The sequence below is a fragment of the Mus musculus genome, chromosome 1 (genome assembly GCF_000001635.26).
Source record: "Mus musculus strain C57BL/6J chromosome 1, GRCm38.p6 C57BL/6J".
Classification (NCBI taxonomy): Eukaryota; Metazoa; Chordata; class Mammalia; order Rodentia; family Muridae; genus Mus; species Mus musculus.
Genome location: NC_000067.6, coordinates 165,614,985 through 165,637,462, shown reverse-complemented (window position 1 = coordinate 165,637,462; position 22,478 = coordinate 165,614,985). Strand labels below are relative to the sequence as shown.

Below are 22,478 nucleotides of genomic sequence, written 5' to 3'. Positions count from 1 at the left end.
TGTGTGTGTGTGTGTGTGTATGGAGGTCACAGAACAGCTTGTAGGAATTTATCATCCCCTTCCACCCTGTCAGTCAGTTCTAGGGTCTAAAGTCGTCATCTGGCTTGGTGGCCAGTGGCTTCACTGGATGTGCCATAGCACCAGTGCTTGGAGTCATCTTTGGGTCTAATGGTTGGTCATCCATTCAGAGTTCAGAACATGTTTCTGCCCCTACCCACAGAATTTCATTCTTTCATGGCAACATTTTTTGTTGTTGTTGTTTTTTCGAGACAGGGTTTCTCTGTGTAGCCCTGGCTGTCCTGGAACTCACTTTGTAGACCATGCTGGCCTTGAATTCAGAAATTTGACTGCCTCTGCCTTCCGAGTGCTGGGATTAAAGGCGTGCGCCATTGTGGTAACATTTTATTTTTAGTTTAAATATGCTTTATTTTTTAGACAATATACACATCATGATTATATACATACATACATACATACATACACACATAATATATGTATATATGTTACACATCTCTATCTCTAAATAAATCACAGTAAAACTAAACTATAGCACAAGAAGATGTCAGCCATATTTGTCTTGGGTTCTGGTGTTATATGGATCACAAGCAGTAGCCAGTTATGATGGCTGGCAGCAGAGCCAATAGAATTGCTCGAGATGTTAGCATTTTTTCATTTTCTAAACCATCCTTAAAGAAAGTCCTGCCTGGGGTCACATAGACCGGAACACCAACCGAGCCAATAGGATTCATGTTTTTACTAAACCCGGTAGCTTTTGAAATTGATCAGGGTATACTTGATTTGTTCTGTGGCCCGGTCATACGGGGCCTTACTTTTTCTTGCTTCTGGTCTTCAGGTTTGCCTCAAGTCTGCCTCTGAGTGTGTTAGCCCCATCTTTGATGTACTTGCTTTTGGCCTTTGGTCTCCCGTGTGGATGACGCTCCCTTGCCAATGCACCTTTAACCTCTGACCCTCACCTGTCATTATTGTGCTTTTTGCACCTTTGACCTCTGTCCTTCAGAAGCCCGTTCATCAGTAAGTCACCAGTGCTAGCCTCTATCCTACTGACCGTCTAGATCTCTGAGACCTGGAGGCACAGCCTGACCAAAATCCCCCGGATCATGGAGATGTTAGACAACCGGTCCTGGTAGATGACTGAGATGTCATCTGCTGTGGACTGAGGCGCTCACCTGGAGGAAGGAGCTGGCTGAAAAGGCCGTAGAAACTGATCCTAAAGGCAAGGTTGACAGTCTAGGAATTAGAACTCTTTTTCTTGATTCTATTTCCTACATCGATCTTTTTCTGAACCACTTCTCAATGCTGCCTTCCTTCTGTGATACCTATGTTATGAGCCTGAGCATGCTCCTCCGTGCCTCCTCCCCACCCCCACCCCTGAGACAGGGTCTCACTAAGTAATCCTGTCAGACCTAGAATCACTATGTAGAACAAACTCTCAAAGGCCCCCTGTTTCTGTCTCCTGAGGGTGGGATTAAAGACATGAGGTGCTCTCCTCAGTACAGATCTGACTTCGTGGCCACTCCCCTTCTGTTGCCCACAGGATAACCTAAGGATGGCCACAAAAAAAAAAAAAAAGTTTTAAGAGTCTCACAGGGTAGTCTACACTGTGTGGCACAGGCTGCCTTAGAACTCCTGATGCAGCCTAGGCTGGCTGGCCTCAAACTTGAGACAGTCCTTCTTTCTCAGACTCCTCCACAGCTTGCCCTTTCTACTTTCCTGCTAAACTCTTGGTTATTAAAACTCCAATGTGTGCTCCTTGAAAGTAAAGTGCCACCGATGGGCAGGACCTGCTAACCGGAAGGCAAAATAGCTGCGATATGCATTCTTGGTTTTCTCCAATTGCCTAGTAATTAGGAACTTGCTCTACTGCAAGGTTAAGGGGCTAGGCCACTGGAAACATCGGAAGGACACTGTTAAGACTGGCTTTTGACAAAATCCTGAAAGGAGAGGCCGCGTTTTGGTCTACTGGACTACGCTCCGCCTATTATAGTCTTGTTCCTAAAACTTGTTTTCCTCCTCCAAACTCTCACTTGGATTTTCCCGTTCTTCGTTCACTCTAATCTGTTTTGTGTCTGGTCCCTCCTTTTTCCCCCTTTGAAGACCATTCTCAGAATCCTCCCTCTCTTTAGGGTTTGCTGGGTAACTAGTAGCAGCCGGCACTTTTCAGAATTGAAGTAAGGCACCGCCTCCGTCCTAACTTTTCATCTATAGGCCGAGGGACGTTGATATGCTAAACAAACAGTAAGTGCAGTCACTGGTTATCTAGGTGGCGGGAAAGAGTTCCAATTCCTATTCCTTTCCTGTCCTCTGAAAAGCCAAAAAAGGGCCTGCTCAGAGGTTAGGGCAAGATGGAGACTTCTCATGTTGCAACGCAAATGATCCAGTTCAGGCAAAGACAGATACTCGGCAAAGGTCAAAGAGATGGTGGGTCTTTTTCTATCTCGACCACTGAATGGAAGTCTTTCCTCACCTCTCTCTTCACTTCACTCCTCCCCTCCCCCACCCGGTCCCTAAATTAATTGCTTTTCTTTAGGTGAGTGAGGCCAGGAGTAACCAAGCAGATCCTAGTCGGAAATGATATCCGGACTTGGAAGAGACCGCGGGGAGGGACATTAAGAGAACTGTGGGACTGGCCCCTCAGAGAGGAGGGCAGCCTCTGGCGGCGGTGGGCCGGAGGGCAGCCCCACGACCAGCCACGCAGGCAGGCTCAAAGTAATGCGGCTGCAGAGGCACAGTACGCGGGCATGCTGCACAGATCACACCAAGGGCGGGGCCCGGAGGGCGGGGCCTTGCCCGAGGGGGCTGACAGGGAGTCGAGTTGTCCAATGGCTTCTTTCCCAGGTTGCCAGGAGGACCAATGAGCGAGCAGTGGGGCGGGCACAGGGGCTGGAGCTGGGCAGAAGGCTGGCGGTTGGCCACTGGGGCCGGGAGCGGGGAGCGGTGGCGTGGAGGTGTCCTCGCGCTCGCAGCCGCGATCCGGACAGAGCTGTGTGGTCTAAGGCAAGCCAGCCGACCGCAGCGGGAAGCCGGGCGGAACGGAGCGGCGGGAGCAGGATGGCAGAGGCCGTCGGAGCCGTGGCACTGATTGCGGCCCCGGCCCGCCGGCGCTGGCTGTGGTCGGTGCTAGCCGCGATGCTCGGGCTGTGTGAGTGATGCCGAGCCGGGGTCGGGCGGGGGCTCCGCGGCCGTGCGCGCGCTCGGGGCGCCTCGGAGGGGAGGGGGCGCGGCCTGCGAGCTCTGGGGCCTGGGCACGCCGCCCGGGGAGCGCGGCCGGGAGCCGAGGAACCTCTTTCTTTGGATCCCTTTGCGTAGAGGGCGAGGGGGGTGGGGCGGGGAGGGGTGAGGGAGCTCCCTACCTTGCAGCTCCCTGGGGACAGTCCCAGGAGCCCACTCACGCCCAGTCCCCTGCGGTCGCCTCCTGGCGATTCTGAGTTGCCCAGGACCTCCCGGGAGTCCGACTCTGGAATTGATGTTCTCCACCTTTGGGAGATGGCGGAAGATTGCAGGATTTTTCACCTGTGGGCCTTTGTTGGTTTATTTCCTTGTTTAAACCAGTGTTTTTCCTTTACCTGGTAAGATCTATTTCGAATGCGCTCAGATCAATTCTTAAGGCTCTATGATTGAAAACTCAGACTCTCATTTATTTCATCTCTGGGGTCTGTAAATCACAGAGGCGAAATTTACGTTACTTCTAGCCTAGAATGCAAAGGCTTGAAAGAATTCGGTCGAATTCGTATTAATGGTAAACATGGGCAAGATAGTTTGACAAGACGAACATTTACAAAGCATGCTTTTACTTTGATTTTAAAAGCCCCCCTCTCAGGCCCTTACCAAATAAACCAGGCTTAAGTTTTTGATAAAGGCTCCGGCTCGGTTTATATGACGTCTTGGACGAGTTGTTTTATGGGGCGTCTGAAGTAGTGTCTGCCCCAGGACTTTTTTTGTGTGTTGTTCAAAGTAAAGTACTTGTTTCTGTCTCAGAATTCAGCTAAGTAGTGGTTACCGAGAGGTCGAACTCCTAAGAAAACACGGAGGGGGTTCCTCCCACTCATTCTTTTGTTGTGTAAAATGTAATTTGTTCAAAATCCATTACTCAGTACTTTCTTTCGTGCAAAAGTTCTTAATGTAGTAGTCTCTCGAACCAGGAGTATAGGTGAGATTCTGTTGGATTTCCAGCTTTCATTTAAGCTCCTAGTTAATAGCTTGGAGGTGAAAATGGACAAGATTCTTTTTTTTTTTTTTTTTTTTTATGTATCAGATGGGATCTGTTTTGTTTTTGTTTTTGTTTTCCTGTTTCTCCTAAGGAAACAGAAAAGGCGTGGGTTTTTGTTTGTTTGTTTGTTTGTTTGTTTTTGCCATTTTTTTTTCTATTGGTGCCGGCTGTATTTGTGTTTAAGCAAAGGAACACAGAACAGACCCAAACTCCACTTTATCAGACTGATTGTGGGCTGAATTGTGTGATGTCAGACATTGCCGTTGGGGACAGGGCGGTCAGAGTGATCTTAAATTCAGGGTGTTAAAAGCTGCAGAAGCAGGGACTGTGTTATGAATGAAATGTCACCTGCTCTGCTATAAAAGAAACCATTCTTCTTCTTCTTTTTTTTTTAGAAGCCAGGTATGATGGCTTACACCTGAAATCCCAGCACTTGAGTGGTTGGGACAGGGGGATTGACATGAGTTGGAGGCCAGTCTGGGCTGATTTGAAGGAACTACACATAAGGGCTCATCTTTTACAAAACATTCTGAGACAGCATCTCACTGTTTTATCACAGGCTGTTCTTGAACTGGGCATCGTCCTGACTCTGCCTCCCAAGGGCTGGATTAAAGGTGTATACCACACCTGACTTTTCTGTTTTTGGGGTTTCTTTTCACCGTGTTGCCTAGACTGGCCTTCAACTCCTGGGCTCAAGCAGTCCTGCTTCAGCCTCCAGGAGCCTGGGACCTGCAGGAACACACCACTGATCTCATCCAGAATAGCCTCTCAAGTTCTGTTCAGTTACTTAGCAAGTATCTATCCGCACCTCTTAGATGTTAAGTACTTGAAACTCACGGAACGTGGGGTCACGTGGGGTCACATTCTTTACCCTAAGACTGCAGGTTCTTGAGAAGTCAAAACAGTCAAATCAATAGTTAAAACAAAACAAAACAAAAAAAAGAAAACAAAAAAAGAAAAAAAAAGAAAGAACATTTTCAGTGGAGATTTATTCAGTGTGGCCACGTTGGGAAGACACACGGAGATCCAGTGACTCAATTCCAGCCATCCCCAGGGTCCTGAAAGTTTAAAGTTTAAATAGAGGGCCAGAGACACATGCAAGTCTAAGCAGTTCAGGTCAGGGTTGTGGCTCACCCACCATTGACCAGTCATTATCTGGGCTTACGTCTCTCCAGCAAGGTGGTCCAACAACTTGTTAGTGTTGCAAGCTGCTGACAGTTACATTCTAAGTATGGAAGCGCTCAGCCTTGAAACTTGATTAGGATCTTGTCCTAGACTTTAGCTTTCCAGGGCAGAGGCCTGCTATTTAGAAAGTAAATTAAACTCTACAAATAACCAGTGTGGTCCAGTCTGTATTTTGATCTTGTATCAAAACTCGTCCCTTTTCTCCTTCCCCTTAACAGTCTCATCTGTGCTGTATATGTTCACCTGTATAGACTAGTGTTAAATGTGAAGAACACTGGACTGAGATGTTCCAGTACTCACAATTCTTGCGAGCTGCTCACAGAGTGAGGTTGTTTACATACCTGCTGACCCGGTCACACCCTCATCCGCGTTACTCTGCTTTAGATTCTCTCTCTTGGGGATTATTTTATACGCTTATTCTTTCCTGGCATTTTTTTACTGATGATGATATAAATCAGCACCGAGGCAGAGGAAGAATAAGGTCGAAAAGACCAGCTATTACGCACTGACGCCTTATTGACTTACGTAGCGATTTATTTCAAGCGCTGCTTGTTCTGCCTATTGACCAAACATGACTTCCTTCACCTGCTACCTGAAGCAAAATGACCTGGAGAAACAGCCGAGACAATGGGCAGTTGGCCTTAACCACCTGCCGACTGCCAATATGCTTCTATAAAACCTTGCTTGTTTGCCCACTCCACCTTGTGGTTTCAGAGCATAAAATGAGAATACAGACTGGACCCAGCAGCAAAGCCTTTCAGGAGCTGTCCTGGCTTTGGTCCACCAGTGACATCTCCACTCTTCCACTGTTACTGGCACAGAATGCTTATTTTAGGATGATTCCCACCGCAAAGCCTAGGAAAGTGCCTGGGCCACAGCAGGAAATCACGTGTTTGTTGAGGGCGATCATTGGATTGCAGAGCTGGTACAACTGAAAGTTTTCAGTGGAGGAACTTTTGAGTTTGAGTTTTTACCCTTTTATTTATTTGTGTGTGTGTGTGTGTGTGTGTGTGTGTGTGTGTATGTATTTGTATATATATACACATATATGTACACATATATGTGTATATATATATGTATATATACACATATATGTACACATATATGTGTATATATATGTATATATACATATATATATGTATATATATATACATATATATATATATATATTTATATTTAAGACAGAGTCTCACATGCTATATAGCCCAGGTTAGCTTCAGACTCACTGTGTAGCTCAACCTGGCCGTGAGCTCACAGTAATCCTCTTGGGTTGACCTTCCTAAGTGCTGGGTTCACTGGTATGAACCACCACATTTGACTTGAATTTTTAAAATCAGAGTTGAAGCTTTCTAAACTCGTGAGGCTTAGATAATTTACGGTAAACAAATGTTCAAAGCAAAGTCTAAGATCCCTGCATGGTACTGCTTTCCTATACAATGCCGACCCAACAAGCCCAAGGGGGCCTGGCAAGCAGACGTCTGCCTGGGGAACACGGGCAGTTTACCTATTCCTTGCCATCTCCCTGTGGGCCACTTACCTGCATGACCCCTTACCTACAGGAAGTCCCTGTTTCTCTGAGGTCCTGCTCACTCTCAGACTGATTCTTCCTAGCCTGGCCTTCTCTCCTGCGGGGGTTGAGGGGTTGGGGGGGGTCCTTATGTCTCTGACTCTCACTGTTATCAGGAAACACAACAGCCCTACTCTTCTCTGCAGTCTCCCAAGCCCCACTCCAAGTTGATGGAGCTCACTGAGACTGTGGTCTAGCTCCCCCCTCCCCACCACATCCCCCTTCGGTGTGTTAGTCACTTCCTGGCTGCTTGTGTCCCCCTCCAGCTCTCCACAGCCCATTGCTGGAATCATTTCCTGGCAAACTCTTCCCTTCCCAGCCCTCCTGGCCCTTCCTTGTGCGCACCTGGCTGTCCCTCCTGGCCCTTCCTTGTACGCACCTGGCAGTCCCTCACGTCTGAGAAAGCTCTACCACCGCCTGTGTCTGCTCTTCCATCTGCGTTCGTGTCCCCTTGCAGATCTTTTTTCCTATTGGGCAGCACAGATGTGCTGTAGACTTTCGAGTTAAGAAACCTGCCTTTGGCCTCACAGTTCCCCTTAGCTATCCCCCTAAGCCATCTGCTCTCCACTTAATGATTAAATCTTTTGTCACCTGGAGGTTTGGGAATTTGACATTTGCATTGCGGGCCTTTTATTTGCTTTTAGCTTTCCTTCCTGATTCTTCTCTTCAGCCTCTGGTCTGTAGTGCCTTGTTTCCTCTGGTCTCTGTTCACTCCAGCAAAGACGAGGGGGAGACAGAGAGACAGTGCCAGAGCTTGTGTTCAGGAACCTCCATGGAGGGTCGACAGTGCTGTCCCTTCTGATGAATGGCGCTCACACAAGCAGGCGTGTTGTGAAGAGGGAGCTGGGAAGCCTCAGTTCCTGATGCCAGAGACTTCTGCGCAGTGATGCCCTGCAAACCTTGACCTGTTTAGAGCACTCTGTGGCTGGACAGGCATGTTAGCTAGGGCAGTGGTTCTCAATCTCCCAACACTGCGACCGTTTCATACAGTTCCTGATGTTGTGATGCCCCCCAACCATAAAATTAGTTTTCTTGCTACTTCATGACTGTCATTGTGCTACTATTATGAATTGTAATGCAAATATCTGCTTTCCCAGGATCTCAGGTGACTCTGAAAGGGTCATTCACCCCCACTCAAGAGGTCATGACCCACAAGTTGAGAAACACTGAACTCAGGGGGTCACACAAGGCCCAAACTCACAAAAGCCCCAGGGCATAGTGGAAGACTGGAGATGTCTAGGGTTCTTCAGTGCTTAGAGACCATTGGGGCAGAGAAGTAATGGACAGAAAGTAAGTAGGACCGAGGTTTTACTCTCATTACCAATAATGGTAACGTTTCAGAGAAAAGAGAAAGAAAATAAATGCCTTTTATTCATTTTTTAAGTTAGGATACAAAGTAATGAGATTTTCCACAACATTTTAATGCATATATATCCTAAGTGTTCTAATTAGCCTCCTCCCCTGATAATATCTCTTGGTTAATAATTTTCTTTGGGCATAAGTCTGTCCAATAGGAATGTACCTAAGTGTTCTTGCAGCTGTTGGCTTATTTCTTACAGTATGTGGAACATGTACTAGGTCAGGTGCCATTTTAGGCTCTTTGCAAGCATTAACTAATTTCAGTTCTAAAGAAACCTAGTGAGGCAGGCACTCCAGGTTGAGCAGCCCTTATCTAAAATGACAGGACCAGAAGTGGTTTTCTAAACCGTGGAATATCAGCATTCACATATACATGCTGAGGTATTTGGGGTGTGGGCAAGTCTGTGATGCAAACTCATTTGTTTGATAGACAATATTTAGAAGTATCTGGAAGGTGATTTTATGCAACATTTCTAATACACATATGTTTTGGTATTTATTTATTTTGAGTTTGTAAAATAGGGTCTTACTGTGTCTCTCCAGTTAGCTGGCCTTGAACTCACTATGCAAAATTTGGTTGAGTTGATGACATTACATCTGCTTCAGGTTCATAACTCTTTGGAGAGCAGGGCAGGAGTTCTAAGGAAGTCCAGAATGGAGTAAAGGGCCAGGGTGATGTGTCTGCTCCTTGCACCCCGCTCTATCCTCCCACCTTCCGCCCCACCCTCACCCCAAATGTGTGTGAAAGGTCCAGGCCAAAAACCAACCTCTGTTATCATTCCTCAGGCACTATCTACCTCGGTTGTGCTTATTGGATTTTAAAATATTTTATCTTATGTGTCTGAGTGATTTTTCCTTTATTGTGCAAATGTGCCATGCCTGAACTGCACCTAAGGAAGCAAGAGAGATATCAGATTTCCCACAGCTGAAGTTATAAGACTCCTGTGGGTGCTGGGAACTGGTCCTCTGCAAGAGAAGTAAGTGCTCTAAACCCTGAGCACCCGCCCCAGTCACCTCCCAGCCCGACACTGCTTTCCAGACAGGGTCTCTCTTTGATCTATAGCAGCACGCCAAGTTAGGCACAGCTGGCAAATATTTCCTCCTAGTAGAGAGTTTTCATCACAATTTCTTGAGAGTTTGAGGCATACATCTTTAATTTTTATTAAATCCAATTTACCCATCTTATCTTTTTATACTCTTATTTATTTTTATTTTATGTACATTGGTATTTTGACTGCATGTATGTCTGTGTGAGGGTGTCAGATCCCCTGGGCCAGGAGTTACAGACAGTCGTGAGCTGCCATGTGGGTGCTGGGAATTGAACCCAGGTCCTCTGGAAGAATAGTGCTCTTAACTGCTCCTTCCTCTCTTTTATTGGTTCTGCTTTGGTTCTGTGAAACCATCACTGATGAATAATAATGCACAACAGGTAACTCCAGTGTTTTTTTTTTTTTTTTTTTTTTAGATTGTTTAGTTTTACTTCTTATATTTAAGTCTGATCTATTTGAGTTAAATTTTGTATAGGGTGTGTTTACTTTTTTTATTTGGTAATCTATATTGGGAATCATTTTATATCAGTATTAAAGAACGTTCTGACTAGACTAGGGAGATGGCTCAGCCAGTCAAGTCCTTGTCACTCAAGTAAAACAGTGATGTGGATTGTACAGGCAGCTCCTTCCTAAGAGCCAGCACTGAAGTGTCCAGGTAAAAAATTAGAACTGGGGACACAGAGGCAGGAGAATCACTGGGGCCCTTCTGGCCAGCTGGTTTAGCTGAGTCTGGCAAGCTCCAGGTAAAATGAAAGACCCTGCTTATACACACATACACACACACACACACACACACACACACACACAGAAAGAGAGAGAGAGAGAGAGAGAGAGAGGCAGAATTCCCTTATTTCTTATGATGCTATGGTATCCTCTTAGCCAAGACTTACTTAAACATTTCTCTTTGAAAATTCACACAAACATTGGATTTGAAAATTATTTTTAAAATGGTGGTGCAACTTAGAAAGTTTCCTGTTAGCTTCCTTGAAGGTCCTTGCGCTATCTTACTGGTTACGTGATCCTTCTGTAAGAGACTGTTTACTCTTATTTTGTTCATTGGTCAAATAACTTTGGCATCACAGTTGGTGACTTGATGGACTTGGTTGTTCTGGGCTCTTCTTGCCATCTGGAGTCTGGTAAGTGCTCACCTCCAGGGAGACAGACCCTGAGGAGCTGAGGGCTTTCATTCCATTCAACATTTATTGTGTGTCAGGAAGCAAAAGACACAGTTATCTAAAGTGTCTGGGAAAGTCTTAGATGCGTGAGGTGTCCTAAGCATCTGTCACTCAGGTAACAGTTTGTGTTCTTCTCCCTTGGTTGTGTTGTAAGTTGTGTTGTAGTCTCTCTGTGTATACAACTCACAGGGTAATGAGCTACCCTTTGATCAATAGAGCCAGCCACACCGGAGGTGGTAAACTGTCCAGAGACTCTGAAACAATGAGAACGTGGGTTTCTCTGCTAAGTAGGGAGGAAGTTATATGAAAATCCTGAAATACAGCACATTGCACATCCTCAGGCACTGGATCGGAATAAGCAACAAAGCCCACAGGAAGCGGAAACTAGTTTGACATAGTCCATTTCTTCACGTTGCTAAAGTTTTTAAAATGTAGTATGTGCGTGCATGTGCATGCATGCACTAGTGCTGTGGCATGCACTAGTGCTGTGCCATGCATGGGGAGGCAAGATCACAACCTGCAGGAGTCTTCGGGTCCCGTGTGGGCCCCAGGGATGGAAGCCCCTTTACCTGTCACCAGTTTTCATGTGATGTTACGTCCAGCTTAGCTCTTATGCAAGAGACTCAGCTTATTGTCTGCACTGGTAAATGAGCATGGTGTCAAGAGAAAAGAAACAACCTTGGGATTATTCACATCCTGCTTTTGTACGGTCTGGATACCTTCAATAAATCATCCTTCTGGCCTAGAGCATTTTCATCTGTAAAGGGAACCTGAGCCAGACAGTTTTGAAGCCTGTAATATGTGGGGACACTTAATGAGGAGGTGGTGTGGAGCTGCTGAGGCTGGCAGTGACCCAAGGCAGCTGACCTGGTCTGAACAGAGCAAGCGGTAAGGAGTTGAGAACACATGTGCAGGTTGAGTCTCCAGGCTGGGCACTTCTAGGTGGGGCTGGCTCATCACCTTGCCTATGCGAGGCTACGAAGGCATCACTGAATTATGGTCGTTCAGATGTCTGCAGGGGGAAGTGAAATACTGCTTTACTTTCTCATTCATGTATATATTGTTATAACTTCAGACTTAAGGAAAAGTTGCAAAAAGAATACGAAGAATACTGTCTGCCTTCAGGTTGTTTAAATGTTAACATTCAAATCTCACCCCTCTCCCTCCCAGCTCAGCATCAGAAATGATGCTTCCTGCCCGCCAAGCACTCCTTTGGGCATTCTCTAAAGATACTCTCTTGTACGACCAGTGTCCTTATCATAATCGGAAGATGAATATTGAAAGAGTCTTAGTGTGCAGTATGTGGCTTCAGTTTGCCAGTTGTCTTAAGATGATCCTTCATGTCATGGTTGTCCCTGTCTCGTTAGTCACCTTTAGTCAGGGCGCTTCTCTCTTGTTAAAAATTAACACCCCTATCTTTGTTTTTTGTTTTGAGACAAGATTTCTCCGTGTAGCTCTGGCTGTCCTGGAACTCACTCTGTAGACCAGGCTGGCCTGGAACTCAGAAATCTGCCTGCCTCTGCCTCCCAAGTGCATTTAGATTAAAGCATATGAAATAGAAACAGTAGAGGCCAGTTACATTGTAGATTGTCCCTCAGTCCACTGTCTGGTGATTCAGGCTCTGTATTTGGCAGGAATGTCACTGCTCTCCGTGCAGGTCACCAGAAGGTGCCGCCTCCTCTTTCCATTCAGGCGCCGTGCTGCTCCACAGTACAGTAACCATCCTTTCTTGCTGCTCCACAGTACAGTAACCATCCTTTCTTGCTTTGTAAGGAACCATCTTGTGAGGAGTATGAAACTGAGTAAATGTTAGGTAAGATTCCCATCAAAGTGGTGGTGGTGGTGTTTGAAAATAAAGCTTTAAGAGCTTTTGATAAATGTATTTTATTCATTTCTTCCCCTTTTTTGGAGACAGGGTTTTACTATGGAGGGGACTCATGTATATTAGGCTGACCTTGAGTAGAGATTTGGTTGTCTCACTATGCTCTAGAATTTCTTATTGCTAGTTATTTCAAAGAAATTCGGCATGTGTCGTTCTTTTTTCTTTTAAAAAAAAAAGGAAGAAAAAAATCCCCTTGTGCTACGGAAATGGTTTAGCTGTTAAGAGCACTGGCTGCTCTTGCAGAAGACCTTAGTTTGGTTCCTAGTGTGCATGTAGTGGCTGACAGCAGTCTGCCACTCAAATTTCAAGGGATCTGATGCCATCTTCTGACCTCTCTGAGTACCAGACAGACATGTAGTTCACAAGCACACATGGATGTAAGCACTCATATAAACTAAAAAATAAATCTGAATTAGGAAAAACGAAAACAAAACAGATAACCCACCCTGGGGTTGGAGAGATAACTCAGCAGTTAAGAGCACTGACTGCTCTTCCAGAGGTCCTGAGTTCAATTCCCATCAACCACATGGTGGCTCACAACCATCTGTAATGGGATCCAATACCCTCTTCCAGTGTGTCTGATGATAGCTATGGTATACTCAGATACATAAAAATAAATAAATAAATAAATAAATAAATAAACAAATAAATATTTAAAAAAGAAAACCTCACCTATCTAAAGTATTTGAATTTTATAACTTGATTTTCTTAGTAGCATCATTTTTAGATAATTAAGATCAGCTTCTGCCTCTGGTAGTTTTGTATTTTTTGATATTGAGTGTAGAATTGACATTTTAAAGAATCCTTTGGGAAAGTTTTGTTCTGAGTCTCTCTTTTTTCTATGTCACATCCAATCTCATCCAATAAGCCCACTGTGATGCTATTGTCCTGTTGAAAACCCTTCGTCTTAGTTCAGACCCTTTGGACCTGCACACTCCCGAGCATTAAACAGGACTTCTTGTTTCTGTTTCTGCAGGATGTACTTCTGGTCTATCTTGAGTCTTCCTGACATCCTGGATAAAACTCAGGTGTACTTTCATAAAGCATTTCTTACTCCCTGTGGCGTTTCACTTTGACTTTAACCATGTACTTCAGGATGATGGTTTGATGGGAATAAAAAGAAATGGTGGAAAATTGGTGACAACCCACACTCTGGATAGTCCCGTTCCTGTCACAGAGGTCATTTTTCTGAGCTTATCCATGCTTTCTATGTGTACTCACTTTTTGTTTGTTTGTTTGTTTGTTTGTTTTTTGAGACACAGTCTTGCTTTGTATCTCTCGCTAGCCTAGAGTTTACTTTAAAATTGTGGCTATCCTCCTGTCTCTGCCTCCTGGGTACTGGGATTACAGGTATGTGTCAGCACACTTGATTTATGAGAAAGCACACGTCCTTGTATGATGTCTGACCAGTATGTCCCTCCCTGCAGAAACCAGTGTGTAACTGTGCAGCGAACATGAGCTGCATCTGACGGGTTTTATTGACAACATTCTTTTTTATTCTAATAAAGCTGGGCCACAGCAGGAAGAGGGGCACAGATGTTCCATCCCTCTCATATTTGACTTCCTGTCCAGTGTAAGAGCATTTGCACATGAACTCTTTCTGGATGTGATAAATTGATCCTGGATACATTCACCAGATATTTGTAGGAGTCAGAGGGCTTGACTTAAGAGCAAATTGGTTTCTTTATTTTAGTTTAAAATGAGTACTTCTGTGGTGTTTTTAACCATAATATCATTGTAGAGGAATCTTAAAAGACCACTGTTGCCGATCTGTTCTTGCAGTTGTTGGTGTGTTTGCTTTGTTGTTTTGTCTCCTTTCTTTGTGCTAGTAAGGGTTAAATCTAGGGTCTGTTGCATGCTACACAAGTGTTCTACCACCATTATAAGTTGTGTGTGTGTTGAGGGGGGAGGGTTGTTGTTTTTGTTTTGTTAGTTTTGACAATATCTTACTCTGCAGCCTAGGGTTGTCTGGACATCACCGGATTGCCCATTCTGGCCTTAAACTTGAAAGCCTTCTGCCTCTAACTCCTGAGTGCCAAGATTATTGCCGTATCTGTCTCTCATTCCTGTCAACTGTATCTGGAGGTGTGCTGGGGACCAGGACACAAAGACTGTCAAGACACTGTTCAGGGAGCTGGGAAGATGGTTCAGCCCCTAAGAACTCTGGCTGCTTTCCCAGAGGACCCGAGTTTGGCTCCCATTTTGGATGATTCACAGAAATCCATCACCCTCTTCCGGCCTCCATGGGTACCTGCATACGTGTGGGATACACCTGCTGCACATACAGATACACACATACATAAAAATACATCTTTAGTTGGGCCTGGTGTCACATGCCTTGAATCCCAGCACTCTTGAGACAGAGACGCAAGCAGATCTCTGTGAGTTCAAAGCCAGCCTGATCTACAAAGCTAGTTCTAGGCCAGGTAGAGCTACACAGTAAGATCCTATCTCAAAAACATTAAATGAAAGAGTACATCTTTAAAAAGAATTTTTAAAAAAGAAATTGTGAATCCAGTTGGGGAGCACAAGCCAGCTGCCGGACCAGTAATCAAAAGAGTTTGTTTCTCTCCGGAAGGCGCAGCCTCAGCGGACTGCAGCAGTGAGGTGCAGGATGAGAGATGCTGAGTAGCAGGGCAGAGATCATTAAATCAGGGCCATCCTCACCAGTCTCCTTGGATGGCACCTCGGGAGGCGGGGCTTTCACAGAGACCGGCCTGGTTCTGTGCCAAGAGAAAAATAACCAAAGGGATAAATGTTATTGCGGATTTGGAAGGAAGTGGGCTCAGCGAGAGATGGCACTTCCGGCTTCCAGTGTGGCACCTCAGATGGAAATCAGAAAGGGGAGCCTGGTTTGAAAAGCCTGTGACAAAAAAAAAAAAAAAAAAAAAAAAAAGCTGGGCAGGGCAGTGGTAGCACACACCTTTAGTCCCAGCACTTGATTGGGAGGCAGAGGCAGGTGGATTTCTGATTTCGAGGCCAGCCTGGTCTACAGAGTGAGTTCCAGGACAGCCAGGCTACACAGAGAAGCCCTGTCTTGAAAACCAAAAAAAAAAAAAAAAAAAAAAGAAGGAAGGAAGGAAAAGCCTGTGAGGTCATGCTGAGGGTTGGTGGCACCCTTTTTTTTTTTTCTTTGCTTGTTTTTGTTTTTTAAGACAGGGTTTCTCTGTGTGGCCCTGGCTGTCCTGGAACTCGCTCTGTAGACCAGGCTGGCCTCGAGCTCAGAGATCCACCTGCCTCTGCCTCCTGAGTGCTGGGATTATAAGTGTGTACCATCACTGCCTATCCAAAAATGGCACTTTTAAATTAAGTTTTAAATAAGAAACTGGCATGGACAAATTTGCATTCAAATCAAATTTAATTGAGAATCTGTCCCAAACTATTAGTAATCCACACCGCTTCCAGCTGCACACAGATGTCTCTGCCCACCGTTTCTCTGCCTTGCCCGTGTGTGAGCCACTCGGTTAGCTTGTTTGCCCCACGCCCAGATGGTTGGCAACAGGCTTAGGTTCCATACATGGTTAGCTCACTTACATTTCTCAGAACCTAGCGGAGCTGTGGTTCAAGCCCCCAGTAGAATCTGTCACTGTGCTATAAAATAAACACTAGCTTCATGTTTCATTCCTTCCTGATGTGCATCTCTAACCATTAAAGTCACGACAGCTTGCACACTCTCAGAGGTTGTATGTATGTATTGTATGTGTATCTAGGGACTTTGGAGACATGGTTAACTCAGATTTGGTTACTATTTTTTTGTGTACATTTAACAGTGTCTAAGAAGACAATAGAGCATTGCCTCAGTTTTTTTAAAATCTCAGGTCCATAACATTTCTTTTACCAGTGAACCTTACTCAGTCAGTCATCCACAGAGCAGAGCTTGTCTGCCTCAGGCTAGGTCTTCCTGTGGAAGGACATTACTAGTGAAGGTCTGACTTCCTCTTGGTGTGCCAGAGAGAATGGTTGGTCTTAGACTCTTAAGGGCATTTGAAGGTTTGAGTGCCTGGGTCCACTTCATAACAATTAAATCACAATGTCTGAGGCCAGAGGGTAGGGCCCATTCGTGAGTTTTTTGACTGTTTTCTTTTCCTAGTTTGTTTGAGACTGGGCTTCCTGTGGCCCTGCTTGGCCCTGAACTGGCTGAGTGGATGAGGATGGCCTTGAACCCATCCAATGCTCTCTAACTCCCAAGTTCTGGGATCAGAGCGTGTGCCACCACACCTGGCATGCTTTGCGTTAAAAAAACCAACCTTACGTATCTGTGTCTGTTTGCTTATACTGCTTGTGTGCAGAGACCTGAGGAAGCCAGAAGAAGGCATTAGACCCCCTGGAGCTGGTGTTACAGGAGCTTGGGAGCTGTCTAACTTGGGTACTTGGAACCAACTTCAGGTACTCTGGAGGAGTACAAACTCTCCTAACCACTAGTGGTCTCTCTGGCCCCAAGGCTTTCTAAAAGGACTTTGGTCTTTAGAGTTGTTTGGGTTATGAAGCAAAATTAAGAGGAAGATGCAGCTATTTCAGACCCTCCCCCATCCACACCCACGTCTGTACATAGTCTCCTGTGTTACCAGCATCATCCTCCACCAGAGTGATGCCTTGGAGAAGGCTGTTGAGCCAGTTGAACCTGTACCGCAACACCATTGTCACCCAGAGACTCTAGAGTTCACAATAGTGTTTACTTCTAGTGTGTCGAGTGGTCCACCCTTGTGAACACATACACAGTAGTTGAGAGTTTTTCAGTAGTTTAAATGAGCACCACTAACTTGTATTTACTTATTTATTTATTTTACTTTACGCTTTTTGAGGAATGTCCTTCTTGCCATTGACCTTGAGCGCAGACTCTTTTCCAGTCCTCATTACAATGATGTCTTATGGTACTGGCTACATTTGTTTCCCACGGTTTCTGATGCACTGTGAATCTTCTAAGATTTGAGAGTTCACACAGTTTTAAGACACAGTGATCTTTTGCTAAAAGAGAAATTTTGTATACATTTCTGCACTTGAGAAAGACGAAATATTGAATGGTGAGCTCTGCAGTGGTTAGTGCCCTCAGGGCTTTCAACACGGGGTGTTAAGTTATAACCTTTTGGCAGGAAAATGATCAGATTTACCCAAAGGACTATATTTTCTTCTTTTTGCCAAAATCTGAGGACATGCTTGGATCCTACCTGCTGGTCCTACAGGGCAAGCGGAGGGCAGGAATGGCTTGTGCATTGCCTGCGTGATTGCATTGAGTTCTTGGTCTTTAGTGAAGGCTCACTGTGGGACATCCTCACATGACTCCCTGGGAGTCCAGATGCAGGGAATGGGCCTTCCCTGATGGACTGTGCATGTTTGTCTGTCTGCACAAGGCTGTCGCTTCCTGCATAGACTTGTAAGAATGAATGCTTGATTGGAAAAAAGCACTCAGTCACAGGAAAGAGATGAACAGTGCACACAGAGAGAGACAGAGAAGCCATTCCAGGCCTTATAGTCAAGTGACTTATAGTCAGTGCAGTGACTGGCCTGATTTAGGACCTTGTGAATATTTCTCATTTCAGCAACAGAAAAATCTTTGTTGGTCCAGAAAAAAAGTTAAGGCTAGGGACGTGGCCAGCTGGACATGGGTGTGAATGGTAGGGATTGGCCCTGAGACTGGAGAATCCTGCCTGTTCCCACAAGTACATGGATGTTTCCCTTACATTGAGATTCCGATAGATAAATTCCCTTTGGAGGAGACCTGTAGATGCTGCCTTCAAGACAGTTCCAGCCAACAGATATTGTCCCGAGTAATCTCTATAGACACCCTCCACCCCCGCCCCACCATGATGGTGTTTTAAAACTTGGATTTTTTTGTTTGTTTGGCTTTTCAAGACAGTATTTCTCTCTCTAACCTTGGCTGTCCTGGAACTCACTCACTCTGTAGACCAGGCTGGCCTCAAACTTCGAGACCCACCTGCCTCTGCCTCCTGGGTGCTGGAGTTAAAGGTGTGCGCCACCACCCCTGCAAATCTTGAATTAAAAAAAAAATGATTTTGGTTTTCTTTTTTAAAGACTTGTTTGTTTGTTTATTATATGAGTATGCTGTAGCTGACATATTAGAAAAGGGCATCGGATCCTGTTATAGATGGTTGTGAGCCACCATGTGGTTGCTGGGAATTGAACTTAGGTCCTCTGCAAGAGCAGCCACGGTTCTTAAGTGCTACGCTGAGCCATCTCTCCAACTCAAATCTTGAAACCTTTATTGTGAAGCACTCAGAACGTTGTATATTTTGTTCTTTCTTTCCTTAGTTCTCTCATTTTGTGCCCCCCACCCCCACCCCCAGCATCAAACAACACCTGAACACATTGAGAAGGGACCACGCGACTGTCAGGTCAAGAGTGTAATAGTGAACATAGAACCCGTCCTCTGCCCTCTGATGGCTATAGACAGCTGTCCTTTCCACAGAGCACAATGGGAGAAGTGCCCAGGGAAGGACAGGATGTCATGGGATCACCAAGTGTGGGGGAAGGAAGTCATTTTGAGATTGAAGCCTGAAGCAGAGGCTCAGACAGCGTGCAGAGGAAGGAGTGTGTTCCCGGCGAGTGGAAAGTTCACTTGATGAGGATTTCAGGCTCACTGAATGGAGTATATTTCTGTAGCCGTCCCTGACTTTGTGTCATTCAGCTAAGAGGGTTCCAAAATAGCAACCCTGACGCATGGAAGAAAGGAGCCCATTTGAGCTCTCAGTGGCCTCTGGCCACCAACCGCTGCCAAGCAGCTCTGCACCTGCGCAGTCGCTGCTGACACACGTGACCAAGCTCTGCTTAGCCAGTCAGATTGTTCAGGCACAGTGGGTACTACTGAATGTTTTGCCTGGAACATTCTGGGACTGAAAAAAGATGTTTTTCCCCTTCTTACTAATGTCTTTCCCTCACTTTGTTTGTTGTTTGGTTTTTGAGACAGGGTTTCTCCGTGTAGCTCTGGGTATCCTGGAAACCACGCTGTAGACCAGGCTGGCCTCGAACTCAGAGATCCACATGCATTAGTCTCTGGAGTGCTGAGATTAAAGCATTCCACCACCACGTGGCTCTCCCTCAGTTTTTATCCTGAAACATAAAATGTTTGGGGGGGGGGGGGGGAGGCAGAGAAAGAACACAGCTCATGGGGTAAATAGAGAGTAAGAGCCCAGGCACCTGTCCCTTCCACCGTGGTGGCCCAGCGGTAAACTCCTCCTGAATGACCTTGTGTTTAGTGTTTTGTTTTTTTCTTTTAAAAGGTCACATGAGGGCTTGTCTTAGCAGATAGTATTAGCCCATCACCATGTTCCAACAAAATCAATGAAGCATAGGCCAGAGAGCAGTTCCTAAATAGATGGATTTATACGCTTTCATGAGAGGCCATACTGGCAACTTCAAAGTGCTTGCCGGGGTGGGGGTGGGGCTGGGGGTGGGGGTGGGAGGCTGCGGATTAAAGCAACCGCCTTCTTTCAATGACAGGGAAAACCTTAACAGGATCCTTTGTAACAGTAACAGAACGAGGATGGTCTCAACCAAAAGCTGTTTCAGGATCGTTGTCTGCCTGGGCTGTGGGGGTGTTTTGTTTACTCACAACTATGCTATCCAGTATATTTCCAGTGGTTTTACAAGTTTGAGTTTATTTGGAGTAATAAGGTCACTGGGCCGCCTCACTCACTTCCTGTTACGTTCGTAATTCAGAGTATTGGAACAGGCCATGTCAGGAAATGACCTCCTGGACGAGCCATGTTTGTCTAACCGGGTCTCAATTTGCTTTCTTCAGGCTGGGTGGTGTGGCACTCGTGCTGGGGACTCAGCTAGATAGATGGCCGGGTCAGAGTCTGCCTGAGCAGCTGCCAGACCCAAGAAACAAAGCTTCATTTCTTTGTTGTTTTCATACTCTGTATTTTCCTTTTGATCTTTACTAAAATGTCCTGGCTTTCCATCTAAACCATAAGCACATCAAGTGTGGGTATTGTTTGCTTCTTGTAGAAATGACCTTGCTGCGTTGTGTTTGCCGGTCAGGGATTCTCTAGGTGTCTTTCCATCTGAGGCAGTCTCCATGCTCTTTATAAACGGCAAAGTCACTGCTCAAAGATAAATTGGCAAGGCAGTGCGTTTTAGAAGCCCTAGTCTCTAGGGCTCAGTAACTGAAGAGTTCTTTCTGGGTTGTTTATTTGTTTTCTTGACCTTTGAGCCCCAGCATAACTCAGCAAAGTTTTCTGCTGCTTGTTAAACAAAGGGGGAAATGTGCCGATGCTGTTACTGTGTCAGGGTTTACACAGACGTTTGTTTATGTAAGCCTTGGACGTAAGTTCATGGAGTTTGGAAACACTTGATAAGCATTTTGTCTTTTTATTCATTAAATTTTTGTTTTATATGTAGGCCATAATCTTTCCCCTGATGTCAACAGGAAAAGTCATTTTAAAGTGTTTTAAGGCTCAGAGTTAATACATTGTGGCTTAGTTTTCTTTCTTTCCTTCTTTCCTCTTCCTCCTCCTCCTCTTCTTCCGACTCTTCCTTCTCTTCCTCCTCCTCCTCCATCTTTTTTCCTTTTGCTATAATAAATACTATGACCAAAACAGTTCACCATGAAGGGAAGCCTGATTAGGGGCTCAAAGCAAGAACGGACGCAGAAGCCGTAGAGGAAGTCTGATCACCACTGCCTTGCTTTCCAGGCTCCCACTCAGCTACCTCTCTTTTGCCTTCCAGGACCATCTGCCTACAGTGGGTTGGTCCCTCCCACATTGATCATTAATCAATAAAATGTCCCACAGGCTTGCCTATCGGCCAACTTGACGAAGGCATTGCCTCACCTGAGGTCCCTTCTTAGATGACTGTAATAGGTGCCAAGTTCACAGTGAACTAACTAACACATTGCAGCTTCCCTCAACTTTGTTTTTACTCTTATGTTGTTAACTTCCATTTCAGTTATGTGTGTGTGCATGCACACAGCATGGAAGTTGGAGTGAGATACTGTGTATGCTGTGGCCTGCATGCGGAGGTCAGAGGACAACTGTCAGGGATCTGTCCTCTCTGTCTGTTATGGGCTTTGTGCCAAGGACCAGCCTCAGCTTGGCTTGGGGTTCCTAAGAGAAAGGGTGTCTGGGAGCCGCGAAACAGTTCTAAGCTGACGACTTGTGTTCCGCTAGAGACAGCTTTCCAGATTGCTCGCTGTGTTCTACTCTGCTCGAGACAGCTTTCTCTTGCTATTCTAAAAACTCTTACGATAGCTCAGATCAAAAGCCCAGTTTTTAATTTATGTATCAATTCAGTCATTCCCCAGGTTCCGATGAATCAGCATCCTGTGACTCCAGCCCTTTGATTCTTAGACAGAGTCAGCAAGCACAAGCACAGACAATAAGATAGCTGGGTGAGACCCAACTCTGAAATTATCATTCCTACCATGCCTGGGCCTGGACCTAAATTCCCTCTGTCCCAGGCTGATCTTGATCTCAGGAATCTACCGGCCTTTGTAAGTATAAACAAAAAAACTTTGCTGGATGGGACCTTGCCGTGTGATCACCACTCCCTAAATCTATTTCTTTCCTTCCTTAGTATCTGACAAGCTAGCTCAGAGTTCAGTTGCCTTTAGGTCTGTGAAGCTCATTATATAATTTGTATTGCATCCTTATATGTTGCATAGTTGAGAAATTATATATTTTTGAACTCATGGATTCGTTGTTCTTTCCCACAGCCTTGAGGGCTATCCTGAAGGTCACAGTGTTCTACCATTTAGCTGAGACATAGACACACCCTCGCCTCCTGGACTCATGCTGTCTCTGATTATCATGGAGTCATCAAGCTTGGCAGAGAGGACCTTCCTTGAAGGAGGAACATGAAAATATGTACACCATTATACAAACAAGCCATATGCCCACAGCCACCACTGACACCCGTGGAGGCCCACACACTGCTGGCCTGTTCCAGGGGCAGGAAACCAAGTTATACTGTTCCTTACATGGCCAAGCCAACTTGGTACTCTGGGTATGGAACTAGGTTATCAGGCTTGTGCAACAAGCACTTTGACTCTGAGCTATCTAGCTTCAACTTTTATTTC

General features: G+C 45.4%; 1 protein-coding gene across 3 annotated transcripts in view; it reads left to right on the top strand.

Annotated features, from left to right (window-relative positions):
- The first annotated feature begins 2,921 nt into the window (after positions 1-2,921).
- Positions 2,922-22,478, top strand: part of Mpzl1 (myelin protein zero-like 1) — a 42,366-nt gene continuing 22,809 nt past the window's right edge. For all 3 annotated transcript variants that reach the window (NM_001347128.1, NM_001001880.2, NM_001083897.1), the window contains exon 1: positions 2,922-3,160. In NM_001347128.1, coding sequence (NP_001334057.1) covers positions 3,070-3,160 — 91 coding nt within the window. In that variant the 5' untranslated portion in view covers positions 2,922-3,069. The remainder of the gene's footprint in view (positions 3,161-22,478) is intronic.